We start from the raw sequence: 17,902 nt of genomic DNA on the forward strand, positions 1-17,902 counted from the left end.
TGTCTTGGGATTTGCTTCTGAGCTCGAGGCCCTGACAGGTGCTGACAACCCAAAGGAGAGGCTCAGTTGGGTAAAGTAAATAGGATAATCAAAAAATGTGGTTAATAGGGGATGACCTCCATCTAACTGGCTCAGCTGCTCCAGGGAAATGAAGCCGACTGCTGTGAACTGGAAGGAAAGACACCGCACAAAATATCCGTCCCCAGGTGCTACTGACAGGGTATGAGCGGGATGTGGAGGAGGCTCAGGTGGAGAGAGGGCCCTTCTAATCTTCCTCCAGAGCGTCTGGTCTCTGGGACTGTCCAACAATTTGAACCCCCTATGATTAGAACTATAGTGCTGTTTAGGAAGCCAAAACGAAGGCGTATAGGATCGGTCAGTTAATATTTAATTTTAATAATACTTGTTATGTTTGAACAGTCAGCAATGCACAAAGAAAAAATCTTCAGTGAATGTTTACACACTGTGAACACATGCTTTAAATATGCAGTGGAGGAGGAGGGGTGAATTCACAGTTAACAAAGCTAAAAAAAAATCCTTGTTATAAATTACACAAAGCATATAAAAATATTTCTCTGAATGCATAGATTAAGACTTTAAACTCACCTACCAGCAACTGTGCAGTCTTATTCTACTGCGATACGCAGGAGTCAGTTGACCACAGAGGATTTTATAAAGGAGAAGAGAGACCAGCATAGGGCAGAGACACATCAAACCCACCTCTCACCAGAGACACCAGTTCCTTGCTTGCCTCTGTCGCTAAGCCTAGAACATGCCCTGCAGCTGCTCCTCTGGAGGCCATCTCCCAGCCAGGGGCCTTCACTGCTCCACTTTAATTAATCTGGGTGGCTGAAAGTGTTTTAACCCAAGTAACTTAGACATGAATTAATATTGAATTTATTTCATCTAGAATAGAACCAGACTTTATCAGTAAACTGTAACTTTTTTAGAAGCAAAGAAAAAAAAGGTTACTACATCTAGTTAAATTCACTTCCGATTGGTTGAAACACAAGGGAGAGGCTGGGCGCCGTGGCTCACACCTGTAATCAGAGCACTTTGGGAGGCCAAGGCAGGTGGATCACTTGAGGCCAGGAGTTCGAGACTGGCCTGGCCAACATGGTGAAACCTTGTCTCTACTAAAATACAGAAATTAGCCAGGCATGGTGGCACATGCTTGCAATCCCAGCTACTTGGGAGGCTGAGGCAGGAGAATCGCTTGAACCCGGGAGGCGGAGGTTTCAACAAGCTGAGATTATGCCACTGCACTTCAGCCTGGGCAACAAAGCGAGACTCCGTCTCAAAAAAAAAAAAAAACAACCAAAAAAACACACACAAGGAAGGTTTCTTCTTTAAAGCACTGAAGAGAAAGAGGGTAATAAGTAAACTTCACTCTGCTATGCAAACACTGTACAAGGGTGAGTAAGTCACCAGCAGTAATTGGTGGGATACAATTAAGTCACTAAACAGAGTGATTCCGTGAAGTTAGCCTTGAAAAACATCTCAACCTCATTTCAGCATTTAGGCAGCAGCAGGAGGCCATTATCTTAGCACAACATTCTCTTCCGTTGACATCTTCTGCACGTTCTCACTCAACTGTAGTGTTCTAATAAAATTAAGTTAACACAGTTAGGAAGTTGAGTTTCTTTGGAAACTATAGGCACTATGGGGAAAAAGCTTCTTAAGACAGCAGGGATGCTCTTCGATAGCTGGCTTCAAACCCCTGCTCTCCTGTTTGTCTAAGTGTGCTAGTTCTTATTTCTGAAGTTTAGCTGTTTGTTTCAACAAAACAGTGGCTGCTCTTTTAACATTAATGACACTGAAGGAAAGGAAAAGAATCCTTGAATGCATTCTTTTAAAAAATTCCTATGCCATACTCAAGAGTTTAATCAGGTGTTTTGTTTCTGTTTTTCAGAACAAAGTCTGGTCAACTCATAATTGACTTTGTGAAGTGAATTGGTGGTAGTAGTAAGGGGATCACTAAGATCAAACCATTTGTTTACAAAAGCAACAGATTTCAGAATTGTGTAAAAATCCTAATAGTTTCAAAATAACCTTTATCTTTGATACAAAAATAAAGATGCTAACTCCTTTAGCTCAGTTTCCCACAATAACCTTTAAAATAGCAACAGATTCAGTCTCAAAAATTGCTTTTCATTTGTAGTGGAAAATGAAAGTGGAGAACATGGAACAGCAATATTTGTGCTCTTCTCATAGGATGCAGTTACACACACAGATGACTGGAATCACTTCAGAGTAAAAAAAGTGGGCTGGGTGCAGTGGCTCACACCTGTAATCCCAGCACTTTGGGAGGCCAAGGACGGGAGGATCACTTGAGGCCAGAAGTTTGAGACCAGCCTGGGCCACATAGTGAGACCCTGTCTCTATGGGAGGGGTGGGGGTGGGGGGCATTGTAAAAAAGCAGTTGCTCTTTTAGAAGGCATCAGAGAGCCCTCTAGTGACCACGAAGGGGAGTTAATGCAGAGATGACTCGAGAAATAGAGAAGCAGTCATGAGTGTTTACAAAGGAAAAAGTGAGGGAGGGAAAGCTCTTTTGGTTAACAGCATATTTACAATTAGGTAACTGTATTCTTAAATACTTTTAACCTGAGTAATATTTATAAATATGTTATAGGAACCCTCACAGTCACAAGTCACACTAGAATCCATCTGTCCAGTATCTGTGCTTTCCCCAGTCTTCCTCCCTCATAAGTTCCCAATGTCAGGAGAGTTGTGAGCATGCAACACCAAGAAAAACACATCCTGGCCCTTCAGGTGCACTGTCAACAGGAGTGGCTAGAAATAGGCTCCGCTCTCTCTCAGCTTCTGCTTAGACAACTCTCTTACATTCTGAACATAAAACACACTGGATATAGAACCTTCAGCTTCTGCCTCTCCAGACCACTTCTCAGCTGTTCAAAGCTTCAAGCAATAGGTTTATTGTGCACCAAGAGGCTTGGAAGAGTGGCACCGCTGCTTGGGGGTCAGGGGCTTCCTACCTTGGCAGAATGATGTTAGTACATACTACGCAGTGGCACCAGAGGCCCTCCCGGGCATCCAAGGCATTTAGATCAATGGCTTGTCCTTGGCCCAGAGGTGACGCACACTGTCATAATACTCAGTGATAAAAGTCCCTGCTGCATTAGTAAGTCAGTTTTGAAGCTCTCCTGTTATAACAAGGCCTTTCAGTCAGTGTGGATGCAGCATTTCTGAACAGAAAATTATTTTCACTTATCATCAGAACCAGTTCCAGCTCCTGGAAATCTTGGAGTCGAGCAACATCCTTGTCCTAAAACAAAAATATGTTAAACAGATTAACAAGAGCCACTTGTCTCCATATGTTTGGTGTACTGTATTGATACCAGTATCTTGTCTCATTTCAAAACCTAGAAGAAAAAAAAAAATCCTTGTGGCAGGCTAAGTCAGTGATAGTGCAACTAAGGCCCCAGGCTGATTGGGTTGCAAAGTGGAAGCCCTTAAAAAAAGCTCAGCAGCTGCGACAGCATGAGCACACACTGCGAAGGGAGAGGCTATGCGAAGGGAGAGGCAACACACAGATCAGTTTCCCGGGTGCCCTGAGAAGCCAGAAACCTGATGTTCAAAAACCCAGAGATGTATGAAGGACCACACATGCATCTATATGGATTTGCTCTGTAACTGAACTTGGTTCTTCACTTGTAAAACAGAAGGCACATCTAGTAGTGCACTAAGTTAATCCTTACAGATCACTAAAGAAACCAAGAATAGGAACACGTGAATGATAATTCAGAAAATTATCTCTGGTATCAACTTCCAAAAATGCCACTGTTGGCTGATCTGAATGCAATGGTGTTTCCAGCTAGTTTGTAAGAATGTAACTGGCCAAACACCAGTTACAGATGTCTTTGTTCCTTCTCCACTCCACTGCTTCACTTGACTTGCCAAAAAAAAAAAAAAAAAAAAAGCCAGTGGAAAATCATTCTTTGTTCCTTTTCTATTCTCTGTTTATTCCCTCAACTAACTCATATAACCAAGGAGGGAGCTAGGTATTTTTCAAATGCAAAAAGCAGCCATTCATGCTTAACAGACTTTTCTTACCTTTCTTAACAGAGTGTTGGGTAACTTTCTGATCTTCTCCACTTGATCTGGATTAACACCCAGCTCACAGCAACACACTCTGAGCAACTCTTGGTAGGTGAGCTCCTGTCGGTCCAGTTCAATTTCAATGAAATCATTTTCTCGAAGAGATGGGTTCTGAATTCTCACCTTGAGTACCAGCTCTAGAAAAAAAAGGAGAAATGTTAATGAATAGTTCTGGCACAGCACAGCCCCTGTTATTTAAGATCTTTTCCAGAAGATGGTTATACTTAATCATGCCAAAGCTCTGTACATGATTAACAGACCTGTTTGGTGGGAAAACCAAGTGTAACCAGCAAGGTTTGCTCAGGCCCAGTTCTGGCTCTGCTGGAGCAGTTTCCTGCATTGTTGTCCATACTTTTAGGCTATGGTTCACAAAGGAAGAGCAAGGCAGGGGAAGCCATTCCAGCTATGTAGAAGGATAATTTACTTCTGCCATTGGAGCTAAGGAGGCAAAGTCTTAAGAACAGGTTTGGGTATCAAACTATACATGAACAGGGGAAGGGGGAAGAAGGTTGGAAAGAAGGCATGGGCAGGATGTGAGATGTGAGTTACCCTAAAAAGATTGAACAATTATGGACCTAAAGGTATTTGTAAAATATGAAACTCCTTGCAAAAAAGACAGTAAAAGAGCCAAATGACAAGCTACTAATAAAAGCTAAAGTATAACTTGATGTGAATGTGGCACCTTCATGAGGAAGGGGTCTTATTATTCATAGGTCGTGGAACTAAGCAATCTGCTCCTTTATTCTGAACCTGGCTGCCAAGACAGCCCAAGACAAGCACCCTGCTTTGTTCTGCTTTGTTCCCTGTATATGAATCCCTTGTGGCACCCCAGGTCACTGTTAGCACCTATAGTAGTAACTCCTCAAAAACAGGAAGTGAGAGAGTTACTTCTAGGAAAAAAGGAAAAGTAAGACTAGCTGTACCCTATGGTATTTGACTGGATTTGGAAGACTCAGGATGAACTTGTGGTTTTTAATATTCTCAAAAAGATATACACTGATAGAGAAATATGGATATCTTTCCTGGCTATGTCCTCTCAGCGGGCCTAGAAGAAATGATATACCTGTAGCAATGAGGACACCTAGTGCCCACATCCTGGTGTCTAAATACCATTCTTGGTGGGCCCAAGTGGGAGGCAAATTTGCTGTGTGTCCTAAATACCATTCTCCACCAACAAGAACCAGGGCTTCTTGGAGAAATGACTGATTCCAGGGTGGGAGGGGGAAAGTTATGCTATGAGCCTGGAACATCTTGCTGCACCAGAAAGTAAGGCAGTGCTCCAAGAACAATGAAGACACCTGCAAGGGATATAAGAACCAGCTTGAAGGGGCTCCCACTGGCCAAATCTGGATAACTTGAATAATTGAAAATTGATAGTAACAGATTATAACCCACTGAATAAAATAAAGATATATGTGTCAATACTGATATTAATGAAGGAGAAGGGAAAGCCCTTCTTTACAGTAAAATACCAACTAATAAGTAGAGAAAGAATGATTGAAAATAATATCCCACAAAAATAATTGGCCTGGACTCTTCAAAAAGATCAAGATCAAAAATGATAAAGGGTAAAGATTCCAGATTAAAGGAAACTAAAACGACATGATAACTACATGCAACACATGATCCTGAGCAGGGCACAGTGAGCAGAGGAGTACAGAGAGTCCAGATAGGTATCAATAGTACTATTTCTGTAATAGTACAGATAGTACGTATAACAGATGATAGAATTGGTTGAGACAATTGACAAAATTAAAACATGGACTATGGATTACAGAACAGCATTACCTCAAGATTACATTTCTCAAATTTGGTCATTTGTACTGTAGTTACATAAGAGAATACCTGGCTGGGTGCGGTGATTCACACCTATAATCCCAGCACTTTGGGAGGCTGAGGCAGGCGAATCACTTAAGGTCAGGAGTTTGAGACCAGCCTGGCCAATATGGTGAAACCCCATCTCTACTAAAAAAAAAAAAAAAAAAATTAGCCAGGCGTGGTGATATGCTCCTGTAATCCCAGCTACTTGGGAGGCTGAGGCAGAAGAATTGCTTGAATCTGGGAGGTGGAGGTTGCAGTGAGCCAAGATCACACCACTGCACTCCAGCCTGGGTGACAGGGGAAACTACATCTCAAAAAAAAAAAAAGAGAATATCCTTGTTCTTAGGAAAAATATAATGGAAAGAATACTGAAGGGTATCAGGGTAAAAGGGCAAAAGGTAAACAATTTGTGAATTTGAGTAAAGGGAGTTCCTTATACTAGTCATGTAACATTTCTGTAAGTTTGTAATTATACCCAAAATACCTCATTAAATCCCACCTCCCGGGACACCAACTCCCCTGTTGCAGAGGCTGTTTGCTGATGAGGGGTTACCTTGCATATTAAATGGAAATGCTCCAGTGAAGAAAAATGGCTGGAATGCTGGCGCTGGTCCTGCATATGCCCCATTTTGAGGCTCCAGAGACACTGGTGGCTTGGACGGGACAGAAGAAAACAGGGAGCGGCTCTGACTCACTGGTGGCTGACAAACAGGACCCGGTTTTGTGCTTTCTGGTGTTCTGAGTATGGCAGAGGGGGCCGACACATCACCATTCTGAACTAGTGCCAAAGAGGTGTGGTCCTGGGGAAAGGCCCCTAACAGGGGAGGTTCCCCAGGGGTAAGCAATGGAAGTGAGCCATCTGCAGGGGGTGATGCAGGGGGTGTGGAGGGGCCCCCATTCTGCATCTGGGCTGAATCCTCTGCTGTGGGTGTGTAGATAAAAGGGAAGGCTGGGTTGGCCAAATAGTTGGGAACAAAGGGCAGTTCTGACTCCTTCTTCAGCTGGGGGAGATTGTCATCATCATCATCGTCTTCTTCCACTTAAAAAGAAGAAAACAGAACAGATCACAGTCCTTTCAAAATTACCAAAAAAAGGTGTCTTTTGGAAGTGGTGTCTTTTGGTATGTGACATTAGTCAGTGCTTATTGCCTCTGCAGGTCAGAAGAAAAAAGAATATTTCATTAGGTTTATGATTACCATGTTCATCATTATCTTAAATTTTACAAATAAAAAAATAAAACCTTACAATGCTGACCTCCCCAGAAACAACCTGGAATTACTATCTTGGCATAGTAATTTGCTTTCAGAAATAGAACAGTTGCTGGGAGCAGTGTCTCACACCTGCAATCCCAGCACCTTGGGAGGCCGAGGTGGGTGGATCACCTGAGGTTGGGAGTTTGAGATCAGCCTGACCAACATGGTGAAACCCCGTCTCTACTAAAAATACAAAATTAGCTGGACATGATGGCACATGCCTGTAATCCTAGCTACTCGGGAGGCTGAGGCAGGAGAATCGCTTGAAGCTGGGAGGCAGAGGTTGTGGTGAGCTGACATCATGCCACTGCACTCCAGCCTGGGCAACAAAAGCTAAACTCTGTCTCAAAAAAAAAAAAAAAAAAAAGAAAGAAAGAAAAAAAATAGAACAGTTGTTTGACCAGCATTAAGAATGTAGCCAATAATACCACAAGTCTTCAATGAGTCTAATGAAATCAAAAGTTCCCCCCAAACACAGACTCACCTCCCATAATCTTCCTGATTTCTCTCCTTGATGTTAACTGGACTGGCATTTCTCCTTTTGTGGTAAGAATTTCTTTGTCAGCTCCTGATTTTAACAGGTAAGAAACCACCTGACCATGGTTTCGTTTACATGCCCAGTGTAAACAAGTCCTGTCCCAAAGAAAAGAATGATTGAAAAAGAGAAGAGGTGATTTGGGATTTCAGATTCTAAACATTAGTAAATAATGTATATACAAGCCTGTTAGAGTTCAGCTAGAACCAGGTAACCGGGCTGGTAATCTCAACTTTTCACAAAGAAGATGATCAAAATATTTAATATGCTTAAATTTTGTTTTTAAATCTCATTTCTGGTTCCTGAGAAAAACTAACTTAACCTAGGAGTTTTAATTTCAATAGCCTCCAGGAGGTAAGCTCACTGGCTGGCTAACTCCAATGGTAACGTGGCGTGTACACTATCAGTATCGCTCATTAGATCATCTCAGTCTCTGAAACATATTTTTATATTGCTATATTCCTTTTCAGGGACTATGGAAACTCACTTCATATGCCACCTGAAGATTCAATATTATCAGGCTAATAACCATCTCCTATCAGCAGCTTGCTCTGTCACTTAAATTATTATTATGACAGCAGATATTCTTGTCTGAATCCCAGTTGCTCACTTTCTTTTTCCTTCTTACTTTTCTTTCCTTAACACACACACAAAGGATTTCCAAATTTCCATTTTTAAAAAGTTGGCTTCTTTAGTTCTCTCCAGAAGGCTACAAACATATCCTCATCTGCGTAAACATAAGGCATTGCACATATACTTTAATTCCTGAGGTACTTAAAAAATATATATCAGCAACCAAAATTCTTCAAGAACAGGCTCTTCTAACATATCAGACTCATTTAAGTAAAACTAATCACTCAATATTGTACACAGAGGAAGCAATTCCGCACACTCTGAAAGGCTACTATTTTCATACTGTACAGAAACATAATTAGCATGCAGGCAAAACTCCATCTTAACAGAAATGAAAGATTCAGAGCAACTAAATCCATCCCTAGGTGCCAAAGCTGAATGTATATTATGGAAGGAAAATACTTCTTGCGCCTGTGTTTTGAAATGTCTTCTTTCACCAACTCTCTAATTGAACTGAGATAAATATCTTCAGAGCTCTTACAGCCAAATACAGAAATGAAGGTTGGAACAAATGTTCAATAGTGAAGGTTAGTTCACTAACCTGGGAAGTATAATTATCTGGAAAGTTTATATGGTTCTAGGAAAAAGCTGATTTGCCCTGGGCTTAGCATTAGTAACTCACAGAAAGTTAGCATATCTGGCTGGCTGGGAGCAATTCCACTGATGTCTCAGAGTGACATTCTACATTATGGCTCATTAGAATTAGATTATCCAGGTTCCTTTAAGGTGTATTTCACGATGCAATGACAAAATTATTGCTAATTTGGGAAAAGTAAGAGTCTTGTTAAGTTTGGGAGAGAAGAGTCTTGATCAAGCTCCCTGAAGGCAAGGAAGTGTTTGCTTGGCACATATACACGCTTAATTAATATTTACTGAATGGGCTAGGCATGGTGGCTCACACCTGTAATCCCAGCACTTAGGGAGGCCAAGGCAGGTGGATCACTTGAGGTCAGGAGTTTGACACCAGCCTGCCCAACAGGGTGAAACCCCGTCTCTACTAAAAATCCAAAAATTAGCGTGATGGTGCACGTCTGTAATCCCAGCTACTGGGGAGGCTGAGGCAGGAGAACTGCTTGAACCCAGAAGGCAGATGCTGCAGTGAGCCAAGACTGCGCCACTGCACTCCAGCCTGGGCAACACAGCAAGACTCTGTCTCAAAAAAAAAAAAGTACCGAATGAGTAAACTAAGGATAAGGTGGACCTTGCTTGGAGTAGAAGGATCTAATCTATCCTTGATTCTGGGCAAACTGCAGCCTTGAGTGTGTTTGTGTGTGGATGTCTGTGGCACAGGCTTAAAAAGTGAACAATTATAATGATAAGTGAGCCCTCGAATGAAGCATGATGAGAAAAAGATGCTCCCTTTTGGAAAAAAAATGCTCACTTGCTAGTAGTAGATCACTTGTTCATGGCAAGCTTGAGCGTAAAGGAGGTAATTTACTACCAGTGGGTCTGAGAGACTCTGGGACAAACCAACTTGCTAAACTACCACCCATGTAAAGCAGTGTTAAGTCAACACAGCATGGCCCCCACAGCCCTGTGCCTTAGTCATCATCATTTACAGTCCAGAGTTGTGTGGCTCTGGGCAACCATAACTCAGAGTCCCTGTAGCCAGGTAATATTTTCAAGTTCTTCATGAAGCATTATCCTTGGTCCTTAAAACCAAGGGGTATGCATGACACTTGAATTACAACTGATGTGGCGGAATGACGAGTGATCAATCTAATTGATAGATTACTCTATCTTTGAACTTCAACTCCTTAAGCTTTATATTTGCAGTCAGAATATCTTATTAGTGTCGAAAACTATTTCAGACCTGAGGCATTGGGTGTCATTCATCAACCGGGCATCACTCACTGGCGCTGAAATTGTGGTTACTGATCAACTAAGAATTGAAAGCAGTCACCATTCTGCTTGGCAATGCGAGAGAGTACGTTTTTTGAGGGTAACCTTATATTCCATTACCCAGCACATTGCTTCATAATAAGAAAATAACAACAATAGCTAACACAGGTGTAACGCTTCACATGTTGGACATTGTTCTAAAGGCATTACATGTATTAACTTATTTAATCCTCTACACCCATGAGGTAATACTATTGTCAACATTCCCCCCATTTTACAGAAGAGGAAACAGACATCAGCAAATACATGAGCAAAGCATGCAGTACGCTAGGTGGTGATGAAGTGTGACAGCAATAGTAAAGCGGGGAAAGGCATTAGGGAATGCCAGAGGTTGTGCAACTTTAAATTGAGGGCCCAGGAAAAGCCTTGCCAAGAAGGTGACATCTAAACTAAAATCTGAAGGCGGTGAGGAAGCAAACCATGTGATATCTAGAGGGAAAGCATTTAAGAGAGTGGGACGACAAAACGCAAAGATCTTGAATCAGGACTGTCTGGTATTCCAGGGAAAGCAAGGAGGCCAGGGGAAAAAGGTAAGCAGAAGGGCAAATCCCATGAGATTAGCACAGAGGTAAGGAGGGAAGATGTGGGGACAGGCAGTAGAAATTGTAGGACCCTGTAGGCTTTTACTGAGTGAGATAGGAGCCATTTTTGAGAAGAGTGAAATGATCTGACTTGTGTTTTAAGTCAGGATCCCTCTGACCACTGTATTAATTAAGCAGACTGTTTAATATAAGCTGAGGAGCAAGGACACTAGCTAGGAAGCTATTGCAATAATCTAGGCGAGAGAAACAATGGTGTACAGAGGTGTAGTGGTAGGGTTAGTGAGTAGTCAGATTCTGACTGTATCTGAAGGTGAAGCTCGTAGAATTGGCTGACTGGATGTCAGCTGTGAAAGACAGGAGGCAAGCAGGGTGTCAAGTGTTCTGGCCTGAGCACCCCTGAGAGGCTGAGGACTCAGAGCAGCAGGCTTGAGGTGGTAGAGGCATGAGGCAAGACTTGGAATTCAATCTTGGATATGTTGAATTTGACAAGCCTATTAGACAATTCCTCCAATTAAATCTACAAGAGGATGGGCGCGGTGGCTCACACCTATAATCCCAGCACTTTGGGAAGCCGAGGCAGGCGGATCACCTGAGGTCAGGAGTTCGAGACCAGCTTGGCTAACATGGTGAAACCCCATTTCCACTAAAAATACAAAAAATTAGCCAGGCGTGGTGGCACACACCTGTAATCCCAATTACTCGAGAGGATGAGGCAGGAGAATGCTTGAACCCGGGAGGCGGAGGGTACAGTGAGCCGAAATCATGCATTGCACTCCAGCCTGGGTGACAAGAGTGAATCTCTATCTCAAAAAAAAAACAACACAAAACCTATAAGAAGCCTCTTCAGGCTACCTCAGATTCACTTTACTAAACACCTACTATGGGGCAGACATTGTGTTTAGGAGAGTAGGTCTGGAATCAGATACCAGGTTCGTTTTCTGGCTCCACTAGTTACTGTCAATCCCATGACCTTGGGAAGGGGCACTGCGCAAAGTGAGGAAATGACTTACTCTTTCTGGGCCTCAGTTTCTTCATCTGTAAATGGAGAGAACAGTAACTATGTCCCCAGGTAGTCGTGAACAAGCTAACACACGTAAAACACTCAGAACCCCATCTGTGCTGGCCGGGCGCAGGGGCTCATGCCTGTAATCCCAGCACTTTGGCAGGCTGAGGTGGGCTGATCACAAGGTCAGGAGATGGAGAACATCCTGGCTAACACGGTGAAAACCCATCTCTACTAAAAATACAAAAAATTAGCAGAGCGTGGTGGCAGATGACTGTAGTCCCAGCTACTTGGGAGGCTAAGGCAGGAGAATGGCATGAACCCAGGAGGTGGAGCTTGCAGTGAGCTGAGATGGCGCCACTGCACTCCAGCCTGGGTGAGAGTTCAAGACTCCGTCTCCAAAAAAAAAAAAAAAAAGAACCCTATCTGTGCTATAAAGCAAGTTCAATAAATGTTATCTATTTATTTTATGCTTCATCTCATTAAGGGCTCACAATACTCTTCTGGAACAAGTAGAAAATGAAGCAACGGTTAAAGTCCCGTCTAGGCAGGAATGGAGAAGACCCTGCAGGAAAGACCAGGCTCCTTCTACACAACACCGCCTCCCAGGGCCAAAACGGTAATTCACAGCTTTGAACCAGAGCAACGCTCAGAAAAGGTGCCTACACAACAGCAAGTTTGCAAACACCTGTAAACAAAACAGAACAAAAAGGGAGTATCCTCTGTTTCCTGGCTTTCTGGTCAGCTATCCAGGCTGCTTTCTTTAGGGAAATTAGGTAGACAATTTTTTTTTTTTGAGACTGGGGTCTCGCTATGTTGCCCAGGCTGGTCTCAAACTTATGGGCTCCAGTGATCCTCCTGCCTTGGCCTCCCAAAGTGCTGGGATTATAGGCGTGAGCCACCAGGTCCTGCAAGGTAGACAGATTTTTTTTTTTTTTGAGACAAAGTCTCATTCTGTCGCCAGGCTGGAGTGCAGTGGTGTGATCTAGGCTCACTGCAAACTCTGACTCCCTGGTTCAAGTGATTCTCCTGCCGCAGCATCCCAAGTAGCTGGGATTACAGGCACGTGCCGCCACCCCCAGATAATTTTTGTAGTTTTAGTAGAGACGGGGTTTCACCATGTTGGCCAGAATGGTCTCAAACTCCTGACCTCGTGATCTGCCCACCTCGGCCTCCCAAAGTGCTGGGATTACAGGCGTGAGCCACCACACCAGGCCCAGGTAGATAGACTTTTGAGGCAGTCTGGAAACCATGGTTCTGGTACATTAATAGTTATGTGGCCTAGGGCAAGTTATTCTCTGGGGTTGATCCTCTCTCCATTGCCCCTTTCAGTTCCAATATGGATGATTCCACTTAAAAAAAAAAAAATGTAAACTCACTTTTTTGTTGTTGTTGAGGTGGAGTCTTACTCTGTCGCCCAGGCTGGAGTATAATGGTGCGATCTCAGCTCACTGCAACCTACATCTCCCAGGTTCAAGTGATTCTCCTGCCTCAGCTTCCCAAGTAGCTGAGACTACAGGCGCGCACCACCACACCCAGCTAATTTCTGCACTTTTAGTAGAGACGGGGTTTCACCATGTTGGCCAGGATGGTCTTGATCTCCTGACCTCCTGATCTGCCCACCTCAGCCTCCCAAAGTGCAACTCACTTCAACTGTAAGCTAGCAAAATAGTCTGGCTAAGCATTACCTGAATCAAAATTTTAAATTTTAAATACAGAGGGCGGAATAATGCCACATTCAGTAACTTTAAGTTTTGACCACCAGCAACATCTTTTTTTTTTTTTTTTTTTTTTTTTTTTGAGACGGAGTCTAGCTCTGTCGCCAGGCTGGAGTGCAGTGGCGCGATCTCGGCTCACTGCAAGCTCCGCCTCCTGGGTTTACGCCATTCTCCTGCCTCAGCCTCCCGAGTAGCTGGGACTACAGGCGCCCGCCACCTCACCTGGCTAGTTTTTTGTATTTTTTAGTAGAGACGGGGTTTCACCGTGTAGACCAGGATGGTCTCAATCTCCTGACCTCGTGATCCACCCGTCTCGGCCTCCCAAAGTGCTGGGATTACAGGCTTGAGCCACCGCGCCCGGCCAAGCAGCAACATCTTAAGATAAGACTCCTTATTTAATTGGGACGAATTCAATCTGCAGGCAGACATCTAAAGTCTTGGATGACATTCTGTATTTGAAATTGTAATAAGAAAACAGGCCGGGTACGGTAGGCTCACATCTGTAATCCCAGCACTTTGGGAGGCCGAGGCAGGTGGATCACTTGAGGCCTGGAGTTTGAGACCAACCTAGGCCCATCTCTACTAAAAATACCACACACACACACACACACACACACACACACACACACAAAATTTGCCGGGTGCGGTGGTGCCCGCCTGTATTCCCAGCTACTTGGGAGGCTGTGGCAGGAGTGTCACCTGAGCAGGGGAGGTAGAAGTTGCAGTGAGCCGAGACCGTGCCACTGCACTCCAACCTGTGCGACAGGGCAAGTCCTGTCTCGAAAAAAAAAAAAAGAAAGAAAACACTGGGTAGGATAAACAAATGAGTCTTCCTTCAAACAGGCAACTGTAGGCAGCAGCCGCAATTCAGTTGCAGTGAAACAAAAGAGAAGCAGAATGGTGATGCAAATGTGTGTTGTTTTTTTTTTTCTCCTGGTCTTGGCTAAGGAAATCATGCTAGTTTATAAAATTCGTATTTGATCAGTTGCTTATGCTTTTAGCTCTGCAAGATGTGTTGTCCTCCAGAAGCACCTACGGCAAATTAACTCAACACTCGAATTGGGGTGAGCTCCAACGCTTAGTCGCTGAGAATCACAGCCTCCAGCACCGCTCTGACCAAGTGAGCCGGGGGCGGGGGGGAAGGGTGTAGGGCACCAGAGTCCCAGTGGGCGCTGCCCCGAGTGGACCACGTGGGCCTGGATTTGGGCAGGACGCGCTCCTGACCGCACGAGGCATGGGGGCCAGGGCTGGCCTCAAGAGGGCACAATCTCGGAGGCCCGAGGTGGCAGGCCTCGCCGTAGCCCCGGCGTCCAGGGACAGCGCTGGGCCCACGTCACGACTGACTGCCCCACGCCTCGGACCGGCTGCCCTGACCCTAGGCCTCCCCCGCTCCCCACTTACCAGCCGTTGACCTCATTTTGGGAGTTCACATCCACCCCGCTCTCCACCAGTTTCTGCACCTCCCGAATGTCCCCTAAGGCCGCGGCCTCCCGCAGCCTCTCCTGCTGCTCCTTCTGCTCTAGGAGGGCGTTCATCTTCCCCTCAGCCCCAGGCCCCCGCCCAGGCCCGCCTGCCCCGCCCCGCCCCGCCCGGGGCCTGTCAGCGCCGCCGCCGTCGCCGCGGCCCGCTCCCGGCCATGGGGAGGGAGCGTGGAGCTCGCCCGCCCTGTTCGCGCCGCTGCCCTCGCCCGTCCCGGGATTTCCGCTCCCTCCCGCAGGCCGCCCCTGCTGCTCCTGGCCCGCAGGCCCAGGCCTCCTCCCCGGCCGCGCCTCCCGAAGGCCGGCTCCGGGGGACCCTATTCAGTGTGACAACCCTGACCCAGATATTTTCCGTTCCGACCCGGGGATCCGGCGCCCAGGCTGGCTGTTTATGTAACTACTGCACAATATTATCTGCCATGATTCATTGACTATTTTTAGACCTCCCCACCCCGCAGTTTCAAGGGAGGAGGACAAGGCACATGAAAAGAGAAAAAAGCATAGTTGAGAGCCAGAAAAGCCTTATCCTCTGGTGCAGGCTGTTTACCAGGCATCCAAAATAATTGGTGGGTTCTTTTTGTTGGGATTTGGGGTTTTTTTGTTGTTTATTTTCCCCCAGTTTGGTTGGCTCCTTTTCCGTATCTTGCCCAGCAGGATAGGGAAATGGGCTGAAAACGATCCTACTATAATACGCCCATTATTACAGAGATAGATTACACCCTTCTTTTTGACAGTGCTTGGGGACAATTCAGTTAGAATCTGTAATTCAACTGTTGTTGTTTTACATCTCATTTTAGACAGGATTTCTTCTAACCTGGCTTTCAGGAAAAATATTTATATTGTGCTCACAGTTTATGAACTGTAATTACTGCTTACAGATTGTAATTAGTTACTCTTCATGAAGGCCATATAAGGAGAAAAGAAAGGAAAAACATTAAAGAGGCTTTGGAGGTGTCCTGGTCCTGATTCCAAGTGCTCTGGGAAGAGCTGTGGTGTACATGTAAACAGCATTTTGCTTGACATCTTGCCCGATCTATCTAATGAGGCTCAGAGCCTCCGTTGGCACTGTCTTATATCCAGTGGGAGAAAAAGGAAATATTGTTTTGCTGAGCCCAGGTGCCCCAAAGAGATCCTCCAATGTGGCACAGGATGGAACTTTGCAGATGGGGTCAGGATTAAGGAAATAGCCCTGGGGAGGAAGGGAGGAAGGCCTGAACAGGGAGAGATGAAATAGGAAGGGATAAATTTAGGCATGGAGTTTTCATTTCCGTCTCTTGGGACTGCTAGGATCTGCACAGCAAGCATTTTTCTTGCTACAGTTTAAGAAAAACCATGTCTGTTTGTTTAGTATGATACAGTAATTTACACAGTATGCAGTGCACTCCAGGTGGTGCTGAATATAAACTGACTGCACACTGAAATTGACCCCCATGGCAAATTGTAACCCTGCTTGAGCTTACATTTTCATTTGTTCCCACAATTTAAACTTTAATTCTAACGTTCAGCATGATACTCCATCTGAAAGTGATGTGCATGGCACTGGAATGGAGTCCTTCAACACAATTTGAGTGACATGGGTGTAGGTAGTGGCTTGTTGTTTTTGTTTGTTTGTTTGTTTCTGAGACAGAGTCTCACTCTGTTGCCCAGGCTGGAGTGCAGTGGCGCGATCTCGGCTCACTGCAACCTCTACGTCCAGGTTCATGCGATTCTCCTGCCTCAGCCTCCCGAGCAGCTGGGATTACAGGCCTGTGCCACCATGCTCGGCTAATTTTTGTATTTTTAATAGAGATGGGGTTTCACCATGTTGGCCAGATTGGTCTCGAGCTCCTGACTTCATGTGATCCATCAGCCTCGGCCTCCCAAAGTGCTGGAATTACAGGTAGGAGCCACCGCGCCTGGCCTGTTTTTTTTTTTTTTTTTTTGGTTGTTGTTGTTTTTTCTTATTAATGCAGTTTAAAAAATTGTTCGTGACTGCGCCCCAAAGACTATGAGTTCTCTTTATGAGAGTTTGTCAAATGTCCCTTCCTTAAAAGGATTATAGCATGTACCCTACATAACTGCTGTATCCATGAATATTAGTAGATCTTCTTAAACTCAACCTCTACTTACTCTGATTTCAGTCTTCTGTTTATTATCTTCAAATTAAAAAAAAAATTTTTTTTTATCCACAAATAAAACTTCTGATTCTGGATATAACTGAATGTAACCTGCTGGCTGTTCTATTACTACTTCCATTTATGTCTACTCTGTCTTGTCTCTAGGGAACTACCTAACTCACTGAACTGTATTAAGCATGTACTGTTTGCCAGGCACTGTTCTAGTCACTGAGGATGCTGCTGCAAATGAATCAGAGTCCGTGACTTCCAAGAAAAGTTTATCAGGGGAGACAAGGCGAACAATAGAATGTGCTATGCATTACAATAGAAACAACTCGGCACAATGGTAGTGAGCATGGAGACAGACGCCTGACTGCCTGGGTTTGTATGCCAGCTTTGCCACTCATATAATCTTGGATGAGTTACTCAACTTTCCCGTGCCTCAAATTCTGCACCTGCGAAATACGAATAATAGTAGCACCCACCTTGCAGGATTGTTGTATGGATTGAATGAATGGATATGTGCAAAGCCTAGACATCTTAAACATTCATTGGATCATAGGTGGGTTACAACAAGGTTTACGTTAGGGAAACTTAACCTGGCAGAATGGGAGGGCAGTGGTGGTCAAGAAACAAGGATAATGTTCGGGTTTCTGGCTGATTAGATGGTGGTGTGATGTTTGAGGTTTGAGACAAAGGATGTTGAGAAGGTTTGAGGTTTGGTCTTGAATTCACTTTTGAATCTGTTGACTTGAGCTTTCCGAGGACCTTTTAATTACTACTACTCTTTACTATCTGCTAC

General features: G+C 44.5%; 1 protein-coding gene across 1 annotated transcript; it reads right to left on the minus strand.

Annotated features, from left to right (window-relative positions):
* Nucleotides 1-372: 372 nt before the first annotated feature.
* ANKRD40 (ankyrin repeat domain 40) lies at nt 373-15,329 on the minus strand. The gene is made up of 5 exons (XM_033183512.1): nt 14,928-15,329; nt 7,678-7,826; nt 6,494-6,979; nt 4,075-4,256; nt 373-3,286 (listed from the first exon to the last, which is right to left on the minus strand). Exons 1-5 carry the CDS (start codon nt 15,059-15,061, stop codon nt 3,140-3,142), a joined length of 1,098 nt encoding a protein of 365 aa, XP_033039403.1. The 5' UTR covers nt 15,062-15,329; the 3' UTR covers nt 373-3,139.
* Between the last annotated feature and the right edge of the window lie 2,573 nt (nt 15,330-17,902).

This window comes from Trachypithecus francoisi, unplaced genomic scaffold (assembly GCF_009764315.1).
Source record: "Trachypithecus francoisi isolate TF-2019V2 unplaced genomic scaffold, Tfra_2.0 Lachesis_group20, whole genome shotgun sequence".
Lineage (NCBI taxonomy): Eukaryota > Metazoa > Chordata > Mammalia > Primates > Cercopithecidae > Trachypithecus > Trachypithecus francoisi.